General features: G+C 51.3%; 1 protein-coding gene across 1 annotated transcript in view; it reads left to right on the top strand.

Annotated features, from left to right (window-relative positions):
- The first annotated feature begins 1,769 nt into the window (after nucleotides 1-1,769).
- The window catches only part of LOC119943474 (testis-specific protein 10-interacting protein-like), a 79,306-nt gene continuing 59,201 nt past the window's right edge, over nucleotides 1,770-21,874 (top strand). The window contains exons 1-3 of the mRNA XM_038764469.1: nucleotides 1,770-1,840; nucleotides 1,962-2,034; nucleotides 2,155-2,248. Coding sequence (XP_038620397.1) covers nucleotides 1,799-1,840; nucleotides 1,962-2,034; nucleotides 2,155-2,248 — 209 coding nt within the window. The 5' untranslated portion in view covers nucleotides 1,770-1,798. The remainder of the gene's footprint in view (nucleotides 1,841-1,961; nucleotides 2,035-2,154; nucleotides 2,249-21,874) is intronic.

Raw genomic sequence — 21,874 nt, 5'->3', positions numbered from 1 at the left:
TGATGATGATGATGATCTCGCCCTCCCCAGAACCAGCTGTACGCCAGGCCTGCTGCTTTCATTCATTCAATCGAGAGGGGGAGGAGGAGGAGGGGAGGAGGAGGGGAAGAGGACGAGGGGAAGAGGACGAGGGGGGAGGAGAGGAGGAGGAAGAGGAGGAGGGGGAAGGGGAGGAGGAGGGAGGAGGAGGGAGGAGGGGAAGAGGACGAGGGGAAGAGGACGAGGGGGGAGGAGAGAAGGAGGGGGAAGGAGAGGGGGAGGTGGGGGGGAGGAGGAGAAGGAGGAGTAGCAGTCGGTCGGCGCTAGGGCGCGGGGGGATCCCGGGGCGGGTCGGGGGGATCCCGGGGCGGGTCGTGCGGAGCAGGAGGAGAAGAAAGTCTCCGCTAGGACCCGGGGGGAGCCGGGGGCGGGGAGGGTCGCGCGGAGCAGCACGAGGAGGAATCGGGCGGCGCTAGGGCGCGGGGGGAACCCAGGGCGGGGCGGGCCGCTCGGAGCAGTTGGACGGGAATGAGGCGGCGCTAGGACCCGGGGGGAGCCCGGGGGCGGATCGGGTCAAGCGGGGCGGGTCGTGTGGAGCAGTTGTAGGGGAAAGAGGCGCCGCTAGGACCCGGGGGGAACCGGGGGCGGAGCGGGTCGCACGGAGCAGTTGGAGGGGAATGAAGCGCCGCTAGGGCCCGGGGGGCGCCGGAGGCGGGGAGGGTCGCGCGGAGCAGGAGGTTCGGTCGGCGCTAGGACCCTGGGGCGGATTATTTGGGTCGTGGGGAGCAGGAGGAGGGGGGAAAGGCGGCGCTAGGACCCGGGGGGAGCCGGGGGCGGGTCGGGTCAATCGGAGGAGGAGGAGGAGGAGGAGTCGGTCGGCGCTAGGGCGCGGGGGGAGCCAGGGGAGGGGCGGGTCGCTCGGGGCCGGAGGAGGAGTCGGTGGGCGCTAGGACCCGGGGGGAGCCCGGGGCGGGGCGGGTCGGTCGGAGCAGTTGGGGGAAAAGAGGCGCCGCTAGGACCCGGGGAGAGCCGAGCCGGCCGCCGCCGGTGGGGCTGGGGCGGGGGGGGGGGTCCGTCGGCGCTAGGACCTGGGGGGGAGCCGGGGGCGGGGCGGGTCGCGCGGAGCAGGAGGAGGAGTCCGTGGGCGCGGAGCAGGAGGAGGAGTCGGTGGGCGCTAGGACCCGGGGGGAGCCCGGGGTGGATTATTGGGGTCGTGGGGAGCGGGGGGGGGGAAAGGCGGCGCTAGGACCCGGGGGGAGCCGGGGGCGGATCGGGTCGCTCGGAGGAGGAGGAGGAGTCGGTCGGCGCTAGGGCGCGGGGGGAGCCAGGGGAGGGGCGGGTCGCTCGGAGCCGGAGGAGGAGTCGGTGGGCGCTAGGACCCGGGGGGAGCCCGGGGCGGGTCGGCTCGGTCGGAGCCGTTGGGGGAAAAGAGAGGGCTGGAGCGGGGGGGGGGGGTCCCTCGGTGCTAGGACCCGGGGGGGGGCCGGGGGCGGGGCGGGTCGCGCGGAGCAGGAGGAGGAGGAGGAGGAGGCGTCTGCGGGCGCTAGGACCCGGGGGGAGCCCGGGGCGGGGCGGGTCGGTCGGAGCCGTTGGGGGAAAAGAGACGGCGGGGGGTGGTCCCTCGGCGCTAGGACCCGGGGGGAGCCGGGGGCGGGGCGGGTCGCGCGGAGGAGGAGGAGCCTGCGGGCGCTAGGACCCGGGGGGAGCCCGGAGCGGGGCGGGAAGCGGCGGCGGGAGGAGGAGGAGGAGGAGGAAGGAGAGGAGGAGGAGGAGGAGGAGGAAGAAGGAGGAGGAGGCGGAGCGGCGTCGTCCCCGCGCTATGCCGAGCAAGAAGAAGAAGTACAATGCGCGGTTCCCCCCGGTGAGCGGGCGGTGGGGGTGGGTGGGGGGCGGGGGCGGCCCCCGCTTCCCGATCCCGGTCGGTCCCTGATCCCGATCCCGGCCGCTTTTCCCGGCGCCCTCCCCTGTGCCGGCCCCTCCAGGCGCGGATCAAGAAGATCATGCAGACGGACGAGGAGATCGGGAAGGTGGCGGCGGCCGTGCCCGTCATCATCTGTATCCTCGGGGCGGGGCGGGGGGGGGGTCCCGGTGGGGGTGGGGGTGGGGGTCCCCCGGTGTCCCCCCCCCCCCGTTTTTTCCGTTGACGGTTGCCGTCCGGGCGGCGGCACGCCCCAGCCCGGGCCCTGGAGCTGTTCCTGGAGTCGCTGCTGAAGAAGGCCTGTCACGTCACCCAGGCCCGCAACGCCAAGACCATGACCACTTCGCACCTGTGAGTCCGGGCCCTTGCCCTCCAGCCCTCAATCGATCAATCAATCGTATTTATTGAGCTCCTACTGTGTGCAGAGCACTGGATTTTAGCCTGTGAGCCCACTGTTGGGTAGGGACTGTCTCTATGTGTTGCCAGTTTGTACTTCCCAAGCGCTTAGTCCAGTGCTCTGCACATAGTAAGCGCTCAATAAATACGATTGATTGATTGATTGATTGACTAAGCGCTTGGGAGGGACACGCACACACACACACACACACACTGTGCGCAGAGCGTTGGGACACGGGGCCGCCCGCACCCGCAGGCAGAGACAGGCACGGACAGACAGGGAGAGGCAGTCGGAAACTGACCCAGACAGAGGCAGACAGACAGACACAGACAGACGAGGAGAGACAGACACATGGGGTCAGAGAAAGAGAGGCAGACAGATACAGACAAGGAGAGGCAGGCAAACAGACACAGACAAGGAGAGACAGACAGGCAGGCAAACAGACACAGACGAGGAGAGACAGACACATGGGGTCAGAGAAAGAGAGGCAGACGGATACAGACAAGGAGAGACAGGCAAACAGACACAGACAAGGAGAGACAGACAGGCAGGCAAACAGACACAGACGAGGAGAGACAGACACATGGGGTCAGAGAAAGAGAGGCAGACGGATACAGACAAGGAGAGACAGACCAGGCACAGAGAGGCAGACAAGGAGAGGCGGACAAGGAGAGACAAGAAGGCAGGCAAACAGACACAGACAGACGAGGAGAGACAGACACATAGGGTCAGAGAAAGAGAGGCAGACAGATACAGACAAGGAGAGACAGACCAGGCATGTAGAGGCAGAGAGGTAAACAGACACAGACAAGGAGAGACAGAGAGGCAGGCAAACAGACACAGACGAGGAGAGACAGACACATGGGGTCAGAGAAAGAGAGGCAGACAGATACAGACAAGGAGAGACAGAGAGGCAGACAAACAGACACAGACAAGGAGAGACAGAGAGTCAGGCAAACAGACACAGACGGACGAGGAGGGACAGGCACATAGGGGCAGAGAAAGAGAGGCAGACGGATACAGACAAGGAGAGGTAGACAAACAGACACAGACAAGGTGAGACAGGGAGGCAGGCAAACAGACACAGACAGACGAGGAGGGACAGGCACATAGGGGCAGAGAAAGAGAGGAAGACGGATACAGACAAGGAGAGACAGACCAGGCACAGAGAGGCAGACAAGGAGAGACAGGGAGGCAGGCAAACAGATACAGACAGACAAGGAGAGACAGGGAGGCAGGCAAACAGATACAGACAGACAAGGAGAGACAGAGAGGCAGACAGACAAGGAGAGACAGAGACAGACACATAGGGTCAGAGAAAGAGAGGCAGACAGATACAGACAAGGAGAGACAGAGAGGCAGGCAAGGAGAGGCGGACAAACAGACACAGACAAGGAGAGACAGGGAGGCAGGCAAACAGACCCAGACAGACGAGGAGGGACAGACACATAGGGTCAGAGAAAGAGAGGCAGATGGATACAGACAAGGAGAGACAGACCAGGCATGTAGAGGCAGAGAGGTAGACAGACAGACACAGACAAGGAGAGACAGAGAGGCAGGCAAACAGACCCAGATGGACGAGGAGGGACAGACACATAGGGTCAGAGAAAGAGAGGAAGACGGATACAGACAAGGAGAGACAGACCAGGCACGCAGAGGCAGAGAGGCAGACAGACAGACACACACAAGGAGAGACAGAGAGGCAGGCAAACAGACACAGACAGACAAGGAGAGACAGGCAGACAAACAGACGAGGAGAGACAGAGACAGACAGACAGACGAGGAGAGACAGAGACAGACACATAGGGTCAGAGAAAGAGAGGCAGACAGATACAGACAAGGAGAGACAGAGAGGCAGGCAAGGAGAGGCGGGCAAACAGACACAGACAAGGAGAGACAGGGAGGCAGGCAAACAGACACAGACAGACAAGGAGAGGCAGACACATAGGGTCAGAGAAAGAGAGGAAGACAGATACAAACAAGGAGAGACAGACCAGGCACAGAGAGGCAGACAAACAGATACAGACAAGGAGAGACAGGGAGGCAGGCAAACAGACACAGACAGACAAGGAGAGACAGACACATAGGGTCAGAGAAAGAGAGGCAGACGGATACAGACAAGGAGAGACAGAGAGGCAGGCAAGGAGAGGCGGACAAACAGACACAGACAAGGAGAGACAGGGAGGCAGGCAAACAGACACAGACAGACGAGGAGGGACAGGCACATAGGGTCAGAGAAAGAGAGGCAGACGGATACAGACAAGGAGAGACAGACCAGGCACAGAGAGGCAGACAAGGAGAGGCAGACAGACACAGACAAGGAGCGACAGAGAGGCAGGCAAACAGACACAGACAGACGAAGAGAGACAGGCACATAGGGTCAGAGAAGGAGAGGCAGACAGATACAGACAAGGAGAGACAGAGAAGCAGGCAAGGAGAAGTGGACAAACAGACACAGACAAGGAGAGACAGAGAGGCAGGCAAACACACAGACGAGGAGAAACAGATACATAGGGTCAGAGAGAGGCAGACAGATACAGACAAGGAGAGACAGAGAGGCAGGCAAGGAGAGGCGGACAAACAGACACAGACAAGGAGAGACAGAGAGGCAGGCAAGGAGAGGTGGACAAACAGACACAGCCAAGGAGAGACAGGGAGGCAGGCAAACAGACCCAGACAGACAAGGAGGGACAGGCACATAGGGTCAGAGAAAGAGAGGAAGACAGATACAGACAAGGAGAGACAGACCAGGCACATAGGGTCAGAGAAAGAGAGGAAGACAGATACAGACAAGGAGAGACAGACCAGGCACAGAGAGGCAGACAAACAGATACAGACAAGGAGAGACAGGGAGGCAGGCAAACAGACACAGACAGACAAGGAGAGACAGAGAGAGTCAGAGACAGAGAGGCAGACAGACAGACAAGGAGAGACAGCGACAGACACATAGGATCAGAGAAAGAGAGGCAGACAGATACAGACAAGGAGAGACAGAGACCAGGCACACAGAGGCAGAGACAGAGAGGCAGACAAGGAGAGGCTGACAAACAGACACAGACAAGGAGAGACAGCGAGGCAGACAGACACAGACAGACAAGGAGAGACAGAGTCAGGGACAGAGAGGTAGACAGACAAGGAGAGACAGAGTCACAGACAGAGAGGCAAACAGACACAGACAGACAAGGAGAGACAGAGGCAGACAGACAGACAAGGAGAGACAGAGACAGAGAGGCAGACAGACAGACAAGGAGAGACAGAGACAGACAGGGAGGCAGAGAGACAGACAGGGAGAGTCAGAGACAGAGAGGCAGACAGACAGACAAGGAGAGACAGCGACAGACACATAGGATCAGAGAAAGAGAGGCAGACAGATACAGACAAGGAGAGACAGAGACCAGGCACACAGAGGCAGAGACAGAGAGGCAGACAAGGAGAGGCTGACAAACAGACACAGACAAGGAGAGACAGCGAGGCAGACAAACAGACACAGACAGACAAGGAGAGACAGAGTCAGGGACAGAGAGGTAGACAGACAAGGAGAGACAGAGTCACAGACAGAGAGGCAAACAGACACAGACAGACAAGGAGAGACAGAGGCAGACAGACAGACAAGGAGAGACAGAGACAGAGAGGCAGACAGACAGACAAGGAGAGACAGAGACAGACAGGGAGGCAGATAGACAGACAGGGAGAGACAGACACAGAGAGGCAGACAGACAAGGAGAGACAGAGACAGAGAGGCAGACAGACACAGACAGACAAGGAGAGACAGAGACAGAGAGGCAGACAGACACAGACAGACAAGGAGAGACAGAGACAGAGAGGCAGACAGACAGACAAGGAGAGACAGAGACAGAGAGGCAGACAAACAGACAAGGAGAGACAGGGACAGAGAGGCAGGCAGACACGGACAGACAATGAGAGAAGAGAGACACAGAGAGACAGACAGACAAGGAGAGACAGAGACAGATGCAGACACAGAGACAGACACAGAGGAAGAGACAGACAGACACACAGAGTCAGAGACAGAGAGGCAGACAAACAGGCAAGGAGAGACAGAGACGCACAGAGAGGCAGACAGACACAGACAAGGAGAGACAGAGACAGGCACAGAGAGGCAGACAGACAAGGAGAGACAGAGACAGACACAGAGACAGAGACAGACACAGAGGAAGAGACAGACAGACAGACACACAGAGTCAGAGACAGAGAGGCAGACAAACAGGCAAGGAGAGACAGAGACGGACAGAGAGGCAGGCAGACACAGACAGACAATGAGAGAAGAGAGACACAGAGACAGACAGACAGACAAGGAGAGACAGACACAGACACAGAGACAGAGGAAGAGACAGACAGACACACAGAGTCAGAGACAGGCAGACAAACAGGCAAGGAGAGACAGAGACGGACAGAGAGGCAGGCAGACACAGACAGACAATGAGAGAAGAGAGACACAGAGACAGACAGACAGACAAGGAGAGACAGACACAGACACAGAGACAGAGGAAGAGACAGACAGACACACAGAGTCAGAGACAGAGAGGCAGACAAACAGGCAAGGAGAGACAGAGACGCACAGAGAGGCAGACAGACACAGACAAGGAGAGACAGAGACAGGCACAGAGAGGCAGACAGACAAGGAGAGACAGAGACAGGCACACAGAGTCAGAGACAGAGAGGCAGACAGAAACAGATAAAGACAGACAGACAAACATGGGGACAGGCAGAGGCAGAGACAGGCAGACAGAAACAGACACAGACAAGGATGGACAGAGACAGACAAACACAGACAGAGACCAAGAGGCAGACAGACATAGACAAACACAGAGACAGACAAGGACAGACAGAAGCAGACAGAAACAGACACACACAGACAAGGATAGACACAGACAGACAGACGGAGCCAGAGAAACAGAGGCAGAGACAGACGGACTGAGGGCAGAGACGGACATAGACAGAGGCAGCAGAGACAGACACAGACAGACAGACATAGAGGCAGACACACAGAGGCAAACAGAGACATACAGACACAGAGACATAGACAAACACAGAGGCAGAAACAGATGGACATACAGACGTAGAGGCAGACACACAGAGACAGAGAAACAGGCAGAGACAGACAGACACAGAGATAGGTAGACAGACAGAGGCAGACACACAGAGACACAGACAGACAGAGCTTATTAAGAAGAAGGAGAGCGACGAGCACCCCAAGGGTCTAGCAAACCCCAAAATGATTCCTTCCCCCCCTCTCATCTGTGAGCTCACTGGGGGCAGGGATTGTCGCCAGTGATTGTCAATAATAATCAGTATAATAATGATGATTCATTCATTCAATCGTATTTATTGAGCGCTTACTGTGTGCAGAGCACTGGACTAAGCGCTTGGGAAGTCCAAGTTGGCAACATGTAGAGATGGTCCCTACCCAACAACGGGCGCATTAATTCATTCAGTCATATTTATTGAGCGCTTACTGTGTGCACAGCGGTGGACTAAGCGCTTGGGAAGTCCAAGTTGGCAACATGGAGAGAAGGTCCCTACCCAACAACGGGGCTCACAGTCTAGAGGGGGGAGACAGACGACAAAACAAAACGTAGACAGGTGTCAAAGTCGTCAGAGCAAATAGAATTAAAGCCAAATTCATTCATTCAATCGTATTTATTGATGATGATGATGATGGTATTTATTAAGCGCTTACTGTGTGCATTTTTTTCAATAGTATTTATTAAGCTCTTACTGTGTGCAAAACAAAACGTAGGCAGGTGTCCAAGTCGTCAGAGCAAATAGAATTAAAGCCAAATTCATTCATTCAGTCGTATATATTGATGATGATGATGGTATTTATTAAGCGCTTACTATGTGCATTTTTTCAATCGTATTAAGCTCTTGCTGTGTGCAAAACAAAACGTAGGCAGGTGTCAAAGTCGTCAGAGCAAATAGAATTAAAGCCAAATTCATTCATTCAATCGTATTTATTGATGATGATGATGGTATTTATTAAGCGCTTACTGTGTGCATTTTTTCAATTGTATTTATTAAGCTCTTACTGGGTGCAAAACAAAACGTAGGCAGGTGTCAGTCGTCAGAACAAATAGAATTAAAGCCAAATTCATTCATTCAGTCGTATTTATTGATGATGATGATGGTATTTATTAAGCGCTTACTTTGTGCATTTTTTTCAATCGTATTTATTAAGCCCTTACTGTGTGCAAAACAAAACGTAGGCAGGTGTCAAAGTCGTCAGAACAAATAGAATTAAAGCCAAATTCATTCATTCAGTCGTATTTATTGATGATGATGATGGTATTTATTAAGCGCTTACTATGTGCATTTTTTCAATCGTATTAAGCTCTTATTGTGTGCTAAACAAAACGTAGGCAGGTGTCAAAGTCGTCAGAGCAAATAGAATTAAAGCCAAATTCATTCATTCAATCGTATTTATTGATGATGATGATGGTATTTATTAAGCGCTTACTATGTGTATTTTTTTCAATCGTATTTATTAAGCGCTTACTGTGTGCAAAGCACTGTTCTAAGCGCTGGAGCGCTTACTGTGTACAGAGCACTGGGCTAAGCGCTTGGGAAGTCCAAGTTGGCAACATATAGAGACGGCCCCTACCCAACAACGGGCGTATTCATTCATTCAATCGTATTTATTGATGATGATGATGGTATTTATTAAGCGCTTACTATGTGTATTTTTTTTCAATCGTATTTATTAAGCGCTTACTGTGTGCAAAGCACTGTTCTAAGCGCTGGAGCGCTTACTGTGTACAGAGCACTGGGCTAAGCGCTTGGGAAGTCCAAGTTGGCAACATCTAGAGACGGTCCCTACCCAACAACGGGCGCATTCATTCATTCAATCGTATTTATTGAGCGCTTACTGTGTGCAGAGCACTGGACTAAGCGCTTGGAAAGTATAGGTCGGCAACATATAGAGACGGTCCCTACCCAACAGCGGGCTCGCGGTTTCGAAGGGGGAGAGAGACGACAAAACAAAACATGTAGACGGGTGTCAGAATCGTCAGAACAAATAGAATTAAAGCTCTAGGCACATCATTAACAAAATAAATACAATATACTAGTGTATTACAGTGTACAATACAATATACTGTAAATATGTACCAGTAAAATAGAGTAATAAATCTGTACAAATATATATATATATACAGGTGCTGTGGGGAGGGGAAGGAGGGAGGGCGGGGGGGATGGGGAGGAGGAGAGGAAAAAGGGGGCTCAGTCTGGGAAGGCCTCCCGGAGGAGGTGAGCTCTCGGTAGGGCTTTGAAGGGAGGAAGAGAGCTAGCTTGGCAGATCAATCAATCAATCAATCAATCAATCGTATTTATTGAGCGCTTACTATGTGCAGAGCACTGTACTGAGCGCTTGGGAAGTACAAATTGGCAACACACAGAGACAGTCCCTACCCAACAGTGGGCTCACAGTCTAAAAGGGGGAGACAGAGAACAGAACCAAACATACCAACAAAATAAAATAAATAGGATAGAAATGTACAAGTAAAATAAATAAATAAATAAATAAATAGAGTAATAAATATGTACAACCATATATACATATATACAGGTGCTGTGGGCAGATATACAGATGGGCAGAGGGAGGGCATTCCGGGCCAGGTCATGGGTTCTAATCCCGGCTCCGCCACCTGTCAGCTGTGTGACTTTGGGCAAGTCACTTCACTTCTCTGGGCCTCAGTTACCTCATCTGGAAAATGGGGATGAAGACTGTGAGCCCCCCGTGGGACAACCTGATCACCTTGTAACCTCCCCAGCGCTTAGAACAGTGCTTGGCTCCTAGTAAGTGCTTAACGACCGCCATTATTGCGGAAGCAGCTTGGCTCAGTGGAAAGAGCCCAGGCTTGGGAGTCAGAGGTTGTGGGTTCTAATTCAGGCTCTACCACTTGTCAGTTGGGTGACTTTGGGCAAGTCGCTGCACTTCTCGGAGCCTCAGTTACCTCATCTGTAAAATGGGGATTAAAACTGTGAGCCCCCCCATGGGACAACCTGATTACCTTGTATCCCCCCAGCGCTTAGAGCAGTGCTTGGCACATAGAAAGCGCTTAATAAATGCCATTATTATTATTCTCTGGGCCTCAGTTCCCTCATCTGGAAAATGGGGATGAAGACTGTGAGCCCCCCCCCCATGGGACAACCTGATTACCTTGTATCCCCCCAGTGCTTAGAGCAGTGCTTGGCACATAGAAAGCGCTTAATAAATGCCGTTATTATTATTCTGTGTGCCTCAGTTCCCTCATCTGGAAAATGGGGATTAAGACTGTGAGCCCCAAGTGGGACACCTGATTACCTTGTATCCACCCTAGCGCTTAGAACAGTGCTTGGCACATAGTAAGCGCTTAACAAACAACATTATTATTATTATTATTATTATTATTATTATTATTATTATTATTATTATTATTATTATGGAGAGGCGGGAGGCAAGCCCCAAAATAGTTTATTGATAGAAAGAAGCGGGAGAAATCTCGCCAGGTCTGGCAGGGGGCTATGTGTCAGACCTTCCCTCTAGATTGTGAGCTTGTGGTGGGCAGGAGTGTGTCTGTTGTTGTATTGTCTTCTCCAAGCTCTGCACACAAAAAGCGCTCAAAAAATCCAGTTTCCTAAATGAATCTTCCCAGGCTCCCAGCCTCTGGCCCTCCTTTCCCGGAATCCAAAAAGACTGAAAGCTGCCTATGGCCCGGGAATGTGCCTGGCAATTCATTTCTTTAGTCGTCTTCATCGTCCCACGTGGGGCTCGCAGTCTTAGTCCAGTGCTCTGCACACAGTAAGCGCTCAATAAATACGATTGATTGATTAATCCCCCTTTTACAGATGAGGTAACTGAGGCCCAGAGAAATTAAGCGGCTTGCGCACGGTGACAGGTGGCGGATCTGGAATTAGAACCCGCGTCTTCTGACTCCCAAGCCCGAGCTCTATCCGCTAAGCCATGCTGCTTCTCTACGTTTTCTGCCTGGAATAATCAATCAATCAATCAATCAATCATATTTATTGAGCGCTTACTGTGTGCAGAGCACTGTACTAAGCGCTTGGGAAGTACAAGTTGGCAACATTTAGAGACAGTCCCTACCCAACAGTGGGCTCACAGTCTAAAAGGGGCGGGGGGAATAATAAGAATTGTAATAATAATAATAATAATGGCATTTATTAAGCGCTTACTACGTGCAAAGCACTGTTCTAAGCGCTGGGGCGGTTACAATAATAATGATGGCATTTGTTACAAGGTTACAAGGTGATCAGGTTGTCCCTCATGGGGCTCACAGTCTTCACCCCCATTTTACAGATGAGGGAACTGAGGCCCAGAGAAGTGAAGTGACTTGCCCAAAGCCACCCAGCTGACAAGTGGTGGAGCTGAGATTTGAACCCATGACCTCTGACTCCAAAGCCCAGGCTCTTTCCACCACGCCACACTGCTTCGGTGTAGTATTCAGCTTACTGTAGTATTCAGTCAGGGCTTACTAGGTGCCGGGCACTGTACTAAGCGCTTAGAACAGTGCTTTGCACATAGTAAGCGCTTAATAAATGCCATCATTATTATTATTATTATTACTAAGCGCTGAGGTGGATGCAGACAAATCGGGTTGGACACAGGCCCTGTCCCACGTGGGGCTCATAGTCGTAATCCCCATTTTACAGGTGAAGGGACTGAGGCCTTCGTTGAGTCGTTTTTATTGAGCACTTACTGCGCGCAAGGCACTGTACTAAGCTCTTGGGAGAGGACAGTAGAACAATAAACAGACACATTCTAATAAACAGAAGCAGAGTGACTTACCCAAGGTCACACAGCAGATAAGTTGTAGAGCTGGTTTTAGAACCCAGAGCCCTCCGTTTCCCAGACTCCGTGCTTTAACCGCTAAGCCGTACTGCTTCTCTTCCTAGTGTAGAGTCTAGAGATAAGTCTCTAGGGGTGAGAGGAAGACGCCCTTCTCTTAAGAGTCTAGTACAGCACCTCCCGCTCCCCTCAGCCCCTTTAAAAAGAAAAAAAAAAGTATTTGCTAAGCTCTTACTATTTGCCAGGCACTCGACTAAGCGTGGGGTAGATAAGAATAATAATAATAGTGATGGCATTTATTAAGCGCTTACTATGTGCAAAGCACCGTTCTAAGCGCTGGGGAGGTTACAAGGTGATCGGGTTGTCCCACGAAGGGGCTCAGAGTCTTCATCCCCATTTTACAGATGAGGTAACTGAGGCCCAGAGAGTAATAGCGATGGTATTTGTTAAGCGCTTACTATGTGCAAAGCACTGTTCTAAGCGCTGGGGGGGGTTACAAGGTGATCAGGTTGTCCCCCGGGGGGCTCACAGTCTTAATCCCCATTTTACAGATGAGGTAACTGAGGCCCAGAGAAGTGAAGTGACTTGCCCAGAGTCACATAGCTGACAGTTGGCGGAGCCGGGATTTGAACCCATGACCTCTGACTCCAAAGCCCGGGCTCTTTCCACTGAGCCACGCTGCTTAAGTCAAGTGACTTGCCCAAAGTCACCCAGCTGACAGTTGGCGGAGCCGGGATTTGAACCCATGACCTCTGACTCCAAAGCCCGGGCTCTTTCCTCTGAGCCACGCTGCTTCTCTACAAAATCATCAGGTTGGACACAGTCCCTGTTCCCCCGTGGGGCTCGCGGTCTCAATCCCCATTTGACAGATGAGGGAACTGAGGCCCAGAGAAGTGAAGTGACTTGCCCAAGGTCACGCGGCAGACGAGTGAAGCCGCGTGGCTCAGTGGAAAGAGCCCGGGCTTGGGAGTCAGAGGTCAGGGGTTCTAATCCCAGCTCCGCCACTTGTCTGCTGTGTGACCTTGGGCAAGTCACTTCTCTGAGCCTCAGTGACCTCATCTGTAAAATGGGGATGAAGACTGTGAGCCCCACGTGGGACAACTTGATCACCTTGTATCCCCCCAATGCTTAGAACAGGGCTTCGCACATAGTAAGTGCTTAAAAAATGCCATTATTATGATTAAAAATGATTAATTATTAATAATGATTAATAATGATTAATTATTATTAATCATTAATAATGATTAATTGATTATTATTAAAATAATTATTAATTATGATTAATTATGATCTGTCTCCCCCTTTTAGACTGTGAGCCCACTGTTGGGTAGGGACTATCTCTATTTGTTGCCAACTTGTACTTCCCAAGCGCTTAGTCCAGTGCTCTGCACGCAGTAAGCGCTCAATAAATACGATTGATTGATTGATTAATCCCCATTTTACAGATGAGGGAACTGAGGCACAGAGAAGTCAAATAACTTGCCCAAAGTCACACAGCTGACAAGTTCCGGAGCCGGGATTTGAACCCATGACCTCTGACTCCAAAGCCCGGGCTCTTTCCACCGAGCCACGCTGCTTCAACCTCTTGCCCAAATCCTCCCTCTTTTTCCTTTATGGAGCTCGTTAAGTGCTTGCTGTGTGCCAAGCACTGTACTAAACGCTGGGGTAGATACAAGATAATCCGTTCGGCTACAGACCCTGCCCCTCATGGGGTGTCCAGTCTAAATAGGAGCACACAGTAAGCGCTCAATAAATACGATTGATGATGAAATAGGAGGAAGTAGGATTTAATCCCCATTTTACAGAGGGAGGTAACGGAGGTCCAGACTTGCCCAAGGCCATGGAGCAGACAAGTGGAGGAGCCTGAATTAGAACCCAGATCCTCTGAATCCCAGGCTCGTGCCCTTATCTTCTCACTCAGACTCTGCCGTCCCCAACTTTCCCATCACTGTAGACATGACCACCATCCTTCCCGTCTCATGAGCCCATAACTGGGGCGCCATCCTTGACCCCTCTCTGCCATTCAACCCACATTTTCAATCCGTCATTAAATCCTGTCGTTTCGACCTTCACCACGTCGCTAAAATCCTCTCCATCCAACCCTTTCCTCTCCCCTTTCCTCTTCCCATCCTCTTCCCATCCTCCCATCCTCATCCTTTCCTCTTCCCATCCCTTCCTCTTCCCAAGAGGAACCCTTTCCTCTCCATCCAAACTGCCGCCGTGTTAATCCAAGCAACTTATCGTATCCCTAGAGAAGAGAGAGAAGCAGCGTGGCTCAGTGGAAAGAGCCTTGGCTTTGGAGTCGGAAGGTCACGGGTTCAAACCCCGGCTCCGCCGATCGCCAGCTGGGTGACTTTGGGCAAGTCCCTTCACTTCTCCGGGCCTCAGTTACCACATCTGGAAAATGGGGATTAAGACTGAGCACCACCCCGCTCCATCCCCCATCTTACCTCCTTCCCTTCCCCACAGCACCTGTATAGATGTTTGTACTTATTACTCTATTTATTTTACCTGTACATATCTATTCTATTTATTTTATTTTGTTAGCATGTTTGGTTTTGTTCTCCGTCTCCCCCTTTTAGACTGTGAGCCCACTGTTGGGTAGGGACTGTCTCTCTATGTTGCCAACTTGGACTTCCCAAGCGCTTGGTACAGTGCTCTGCACACAGTAAGCGCTCAATAAATACGATTGATTGATTGATTGATTACAGCCTAGAAGGGGAGACAGACGTACATGTATTTAAATCCATTGGCGCGTATGCGCACGCCGGGGGCTGGGAGGGGGGAAGGGTCTCTCAGAGGAGATGTGCCTTTGGTGGGGGGAAGAGCCCCCCAACCTGATCACCTTGTAACCTCCCCGGCGCTTAGAACAGTGCTTTGCACATAGTAAGCGCTTAATTAATGCCATTATTATTATTATTATCCCTCCTTAATTACGGTATCAGCCTCCCCACTGACCTCCCAGCCTCCTGTCTCTCCCCACTCCAGTCCATATTTCACCCGGCTGCCCGGATCGTTTTTCTGCGGAAACGTTTAGGACGCGTCTCCCCGCTCCTCAAGACCCTTGCCCATCCACCTCTGCATCCTCAAAAATCTCCAGTGGCTCCCAATCAACCTGCGCATCAGGCAGAAACTCCTCACCCTGGGCTTCAAGGCTGTCCATCCCCTCACCCCCTCCTACCTCACCTCCCTTCTGTCCTTCTCCAGCTGGAGTCAGAGGTCATGGGTTCGAATCCCAGCCCCTCCACGTGTCTGCTGTGTGACCTTGGGCAAGTCGCTTAACTTCTCTGCGCCTCAGTTACCTAATCTGTAAAATGGGGATGAAGACTGTGAGCCCCCCATGGGACAACCTGATCACCTTGCATCCCCCCCAGCGCTTAGAACAGTGCTTTGCACATAGTAAGCGCTTAACAAATGCCATTATTATTATTATTATTATTATTATTATAATCTCCTCACCGTTAGGCCTCGTTCTCGCCTGTCCCGCCGTCGACCCCCGGCCCACGTCCTCCCCCTGGCCCGGAATGGCCTCCCTCTGCCCATCCGCCAAGCTCGCTCTCTTCCTCCCTTCAAGGCCCTGCTGAGAGCTCACCTCCTCCAGGAGGCCTTCCCACACTCAGCCCCTTCCTTCCTCTCCCCCTCGTCCCCCTCTCCATCCCCCCCATCTTACCTCCTTCCCTTCCCCACTGCACCTGTATACATGTATATATGTTTGTACATATTTGTTACTCCATTTATTTATTTATTATTTATTATGATGCCAATTTGTACTTCCCAAGCGCTTAGTCCAGTGCTCTGCACACAGTAAGCGCTCAATAAATACGATTGATGATGATGATGATTTATTTATTTTACTTGTACCTATCTATTCTGTTTATCTTATTTGGTTAGTATGTTTGGTTTTGTTCTCTGTCTCCCCCTTCTAGACTGAGAGCCCACTGTTGGGTAGGGACTGTCTCTAGATGTTGCCAACTTGTACTTCCCAAGCGCTGAGTCCAGTGCTCTGCACACAGTAAGCGCTCAATAAATACGATTGATGATGATGATGATGCCTCAGTCGGAAACTCTTCAACATTGACGTGAAAGGCCTCAATCCCCTCGTCCCCCCCACTTCACCTCTCCCCTCTCCTCCAACCCATCTTCGCCCCTCTAACACCAACCCGCTCATCGTGCGTCAGTCTCGTTTATCATTTATCGTTTATCTCACTGCCGATCCTTCGCCTACCTTCTGCCTCGACGCCCTCCTTCCTCAGATTCATCAGACAGACCGTCTCTATATGTTGCCAGTTTGTACTTCCCAAGCGCTTAGTACAGTGCTCTGCACATAGTAAGCGCTCAATAAATACGATCGATGATGGTGATGATGATCAAAGGCTTAGCGAAGGCACATCTCCTCTGAGAGACCCTTCCCCCCTCCCGGCCCCCAAACACTCATGCGTGTGCATACGTGTCAGTGGATTTAAACACACGTATGTCTGTCTCCCCTTCTAGGCTGTAAGCTCGTCGTGGGCCGGGAAAGTGGCCGTTTACTATTCCAGCAAACTCTCCCCGGCGCTTAATACAGTGCTCGGCACACAGCCAGCGCCTAACGAACGGAGAAGCAGCGTGGCTCAGTGGAAAGAGCCCGGGCTTTGGAGTCAGAGGTCATGGGTTCAAATCCCGGCTCCGCCAAGCGTCACCTGTGTCACTTTGGGCAAGTCACTTCTCCGTGCCTCAGTGACCTCATCTGTAAAATGGGGGTGAAGACTGTGAGCCCCTCTGTGGGACGGCCTGATCACCTTGTAACCTCCCCAGCGCTTAGAACAGTCCTTTGCACAGAGTAAGGGCTTAATAAATACCATTTTTTAAAATACCATAATTATTATCATTATTATAAAATGGCTCCAAAGCCCGTGCTCATGCTCTTTAATAATAATAATAATGGCATTTGTTAACCGCTTACTATGAGCAAAGCACTGTTCTAAGCGCTGGGGAGGGGAAACAAGGTAATGAGGTTGTCCCACGTGGGGCTCACAGTCTTAATCCCCATCTTACAGATGAGGTAACTGAGGCCCAGAGAAGTTAAGTGACTTGCCCAAGGTCACGCAGCAGACACGGGGTGGAGGCGGAATTCGAACCCATGACCTCTGACTCCAAAGCCCGTGCTCTTTCCACTGAGCCACGCTGCTTCTGGACTGTGAGCCCGCTGTTGGGTAGGGCCGTCTCTAGATGTTGCCAACTTGTACTTTGCAAGCGCTTAGTACAGTGCCCTGCATCAGTAAGCGCTCAATAAATACAATTGAATGAATGAATTAATAAATGCTGTTGACTGACTGACTTTCCACCAGGCCACAGTGTTCGTCTGGCCTGGAAGTCCCCTCCCCCCGTCTTATACGGCAAATAATAATAATAATAATGGTATTTATTAAGCGCTTACTTTGTGCAAAGCCACTCTCCCCACCTTCAAAGCCTTATTAAAATCACATCTTCAAAAATGCCATCTCCAACCAAGCTCTCATTTCCCCTACTCCCTTTTCCTTCTGTGCTTCTCATCATCATCATCATCATCATCAGTCGTGTTTATTGAGCGCTTACTGTGTGCAGAGCACTGTACTAAGCGCTTGGGAAGTCCAAGTTGGCAACATATAGAGACAGTCCCTACCCAACAGTGGGCTCACAGTTCTCTTGCGCTTGTATCCACCCCACCCTCATCCTCTCAGCACTTGGGCAGGGAATATGTTGTATTGCTTAGTAGAGCACTCAATAAGTAGGACTGATTGTTCGTATTTATAATCACAATAGAATTTGTTATGTGCTTATTGGGTGCCAAGCACTGTTTTGTTTTGTTGTCTGTCTCCCCCTTCTAGACTGGGAGCCCGTTGTTGGGTGGGGATTGTATCTAGCTGTGGCCAAATTGTACTTTCCAAGCGTTTAGTACGGTGCTGTGCGCACAGTAAGCGCTCAATAAATACGATTGAATGAGTGAATGAGTGAATGGGGTAGATACAAGATCATCAGATTGGACACAGTCCCTGTCCCACATTCATTCATTCATTGTTGAGCGCTTACTGTGCGCAGAGCACTGTACTGAGCGCTTGGGAAGTCCAAGTCGGCAACATCTTGAGACGGTCCCTACCCAACAGCGGGCTCCCAGTCTAGAAACAGCGTGGCTCAGTGGAAAGAGCCCGGGTTTTGGAGTCAGAGGTCATGGGTTCAAATCCCAGCTCCGCCAGTTGTCAGCTGGGTGACTTTGGGCAAGTCGCTTCACTTCTCTGGGCCTCAGTGACCTCATCTGGAAAATGGGGATTAAGACTGTGAGCCCCCCGTGGGACAACCTGATCACCTTGTAACCTCCCCAGCGCTCAGAACAGTGCTTTGCACATAGTAAGCGCTTAATAAATGCCATCATTATTATTAGAAGGGCAAGACAGACAACAAAATAAAACATAGTGCTCACCTGCTAAGCGGGAGGGAGAACAGGTATCGAATCCCCATTTTATAGATTAGAGAGCTGAGGCACAGAGAGTTTGAGTAATAATAATAATGGCATCTATTTTTTTTTTGATGGCATTTATTAGGCGCTTACTATGTGCAAAGCACTGTTCTAAGCGCTGGGGAGGTTACAGGGTGATCAGGTTGTCCCACGGGGAGCTCACGGTCTTCATCCCCATTTTCCAGATGAGGGAACTAAGCCTTTATTAAGCGCTTACTATGTGCAAAGCACTGTTCTAAGCGCTGGGGAGGTTACAGCGTGATCAGGTTGTCCCACGGGGAGCTCACGGTCTTCATCCCCATTTTCCAGATGAGGGAACTAAGCCTTTATTAAGCGCTTACTATGTGCAAAGCACTGTTCTAGGCGCTGGGGAGGTTACAGCGAGATCAGGTTGTCCCACGGGGAGCTCACAGTCTTCATCCCCATTTTCCAGATGAGGGAACTAAGCCTTTATTAAGCGCTTACTATGTGCAAAGCACTGTTCTAAGCGCTGGGGAGGTTACAGCGTGATCAGGTTGTCCCACGGGGAGCTCACGGTCTTCATCCCCATTTTCCAGATGAGGGAACTAAGCCTTTATTAAGCGCTTACTACGTGCAAAGCACTGTTCTAAGCGCTGGGGAGGTTACAGCGTGATCAGGTTGTCCCACGGGGAGCTCACGGTCTTCATCCCCATTTTCCAGATGAGGGAATAAGCCTTTATTAAGCGCTTACTCTGTGCAAAGCACTGTTCTAGGCGCTGGGGAGGTTACAGTGTGATCAGGTTGTCCCACGGGGAGCTCACGGTCTTCATCCCCATTTTCCAGATGAGGGAACTAAGCCTTTATTAAGCACTTACTATGTGCAAAGCACTGTTCTAGGCGCTGGGGAGGTTACAGCGTGATCAGGTTGTCCCACGGGGAGCTCACGGTCTTCATCCCCATTTTCCAGATGAGGGAACGAAGCCTTTATTAAGCGCTTACTCTGTGCAAAGCACTGTTCTAGGCGCTGGGGAGGTTACAGCGTGATCAGGTTGTCCCACGGGGAGCTCACGGTCTTCATCCCCATTTTCCAGATGAGGGAACTAAGCCTTTATTAAGCGCTTACTCTGTGCAAAGCACTGTTCTAAGCGCTAGGGAGGTTACAACGTGATCAGGTTGTCCCACGGGGAGCTCACGGTCTTCATCCCCATTTTCCAGATGAGGGAATAAGCCTTTATTAAGCGCTTACTACGTGCAAAGCACTGTTCTAAGCACTGGGGAGGTTACAGCGTGATCAGGTTGTCCCACGGGGAGCTCACGGTCTTCATCCCCATTTTCCAGATGAGGGAACTAAGCCTTTATTAAGCGCTTACCACGTGCAAAGCACTGTTCTAAGCGCTGGGGAGGTTACAGCGTGATCAGGTTGTCCCACGGGGAGCTCACGGTCTTCATCCCCATTTTCCAGATGAGGGAACTAAGCCTTTATTAAGCGCTTACTCTGTGCAAAGCACTGTTCTAAGCGCTAGGGAGGTTACAACGTGATCAGGTTGTCCCACGGGGAGCTCACGGTCTTCATCCCCATTTTCCAGATGAGGGAATAAGCCTTTATTAAGCGCTTACTACATGCAAAGCACTGTTCTAAGCGCTGGGGAGGTTACAGCGTGATCAGGTTGTCCCACGGGGAGCTCACGGTCTTCATCCCCATTTTCCAGATGAGGGAACTAAGCCTTTATTAAGCGCTTACCACGTGCAAAGCACTGTTCTAAGCGCTGGGGAGGTTACAGCGTGATCAGGTTGTCCCACGGGGAGCTCACGGTCTTCATCCCCATTTTCCAGATGAGGGAACTAAGCCTTTATTAAGCGCTTACTACGTGCAAAGCACTGTTCTAAGCTCTGGGGAGGTTACAGCGAGATTAGGTTGTCCCACGGGGAGCTCACGGTCTTCATCCCCATTTTCCAGATGAGGGAACTGAGGCCCAGAGAAGTGAAGTGACTTGCCCAGAGTCACCCAGCTGACAATTGGCGGAGCCGGGACTTGACCTCGTCGTCACCATCATCATCAACCCTGACTCCCAAGCCCGAGCTCTAGCCACTAGGCCACACTGTGACTTTGGGCGAGTCACTTGACTTCTCTGAGCCTCAGTGACCTCATCGGTCAAATGGGGATGAAGACTGGCACGAACTCCAGAGCCCGTGCTCTTTCCGCCGAGCCGCGCTGCTTCTCTTGTTAGGTGACTTGCCCCGGTGACTTGCTGGGATTATAAGGGGCGTGTGGCCCCCCACCAGATGACGGGGTTGGGGCGAGCACCTCCAGTCTGGGCCAACATCAGCGGAGGCCGTCCGGAGAATCAGAGGGAAGGGGGTTCATTCATTCATTCATTCATTCAATCGTATTTATTGAGCGCTTACTGTGTGCAGAGCACTGGACTAAGCGCTTGGGAAGTCCAAGTTGGCAACATCTAGAGACGGTCCCTACCCAACAGCGGGCTCACAGTCTAGAAGGGGGGAGACAGACAACAAAACAAAACATATAAACCAAATAAAATAAATAGAATAAATATGTACAAGTATAATAAATAAATAAGTAGAGTAACAAATATGTACAAACATATATACAGGTGGTGTTGCCCTTCAGACCCGAGACCGGCCTTGCCCTTCCCCTCCTTGGCCCTTTCATTCGTATTTATTGTATCAATCGTATTATATCAATATTATATCAATCGTATTTATTGAGCGCTTACTTTGTGCAGAGCACTGGACTAAGCGCTTGGGAAGTCCAAGTCGGCAACTTAGAGAGATGGTCCCTATCCAACAGCGGGCTCACAGTCTAGAAGGGGGAGACAGACAACAAAACAAAACATATAAACCAAATAAAATAAATAGAATAAATATGTACAAGTAAAATAAATAAGTAGAGTAACAAATATGTACAAACATATATACATATATACAGGTGGTGTTGCCCTTCAGACCCAAGACCGGCCTTGCCCTTCCCTTCCTTGACCCTTTCATTCGTATTTATTGTATCAATCGTATTATATCAATATTATATCAATCGTATTTATTGAGCGCTTACTTTGTGCAGAGCACTGGACTAAGCGCTTGGGAAGTCCAAGTTGGCAGCATACAGAGATGGTCCCTACCCACCAGCGGGCTCACAGTCTAGAGGGGGGAGACAGACAACAAAACAAAACATATAAACCAAATAAAATAAATAGAATAAATATGTACAAGTAAAATAAATAAATAAGTAGAGTAACAAATATGTACAAACATATATGCATATATACAGGTGGTGTTGGCCTTCAGACCCAAGACCGGCCTTGCCCTTCCCTTCCTTGGCCCTTT

Source organism: Tachyglossus aculeatus, chromosome 22 (genome assembly GCF_015852505.1).
Source record: "Tachyglossus aculeatus isolate mTacAcu1 chromosome 22, mTacAcu1.pri, whole genome shotgun sequence".
NCBI lineage: Eukaryota > Metazoa > Chordata > Mammalia > Monotremata > Tachyglossidae > Tachyglossus > Tachyglossus aculeatus.
The sequence above is the reverse complement of the archived record's forward strand: the minus strand, read 5'-3'. Positions and strand labels throughout refer to the sequence as shown.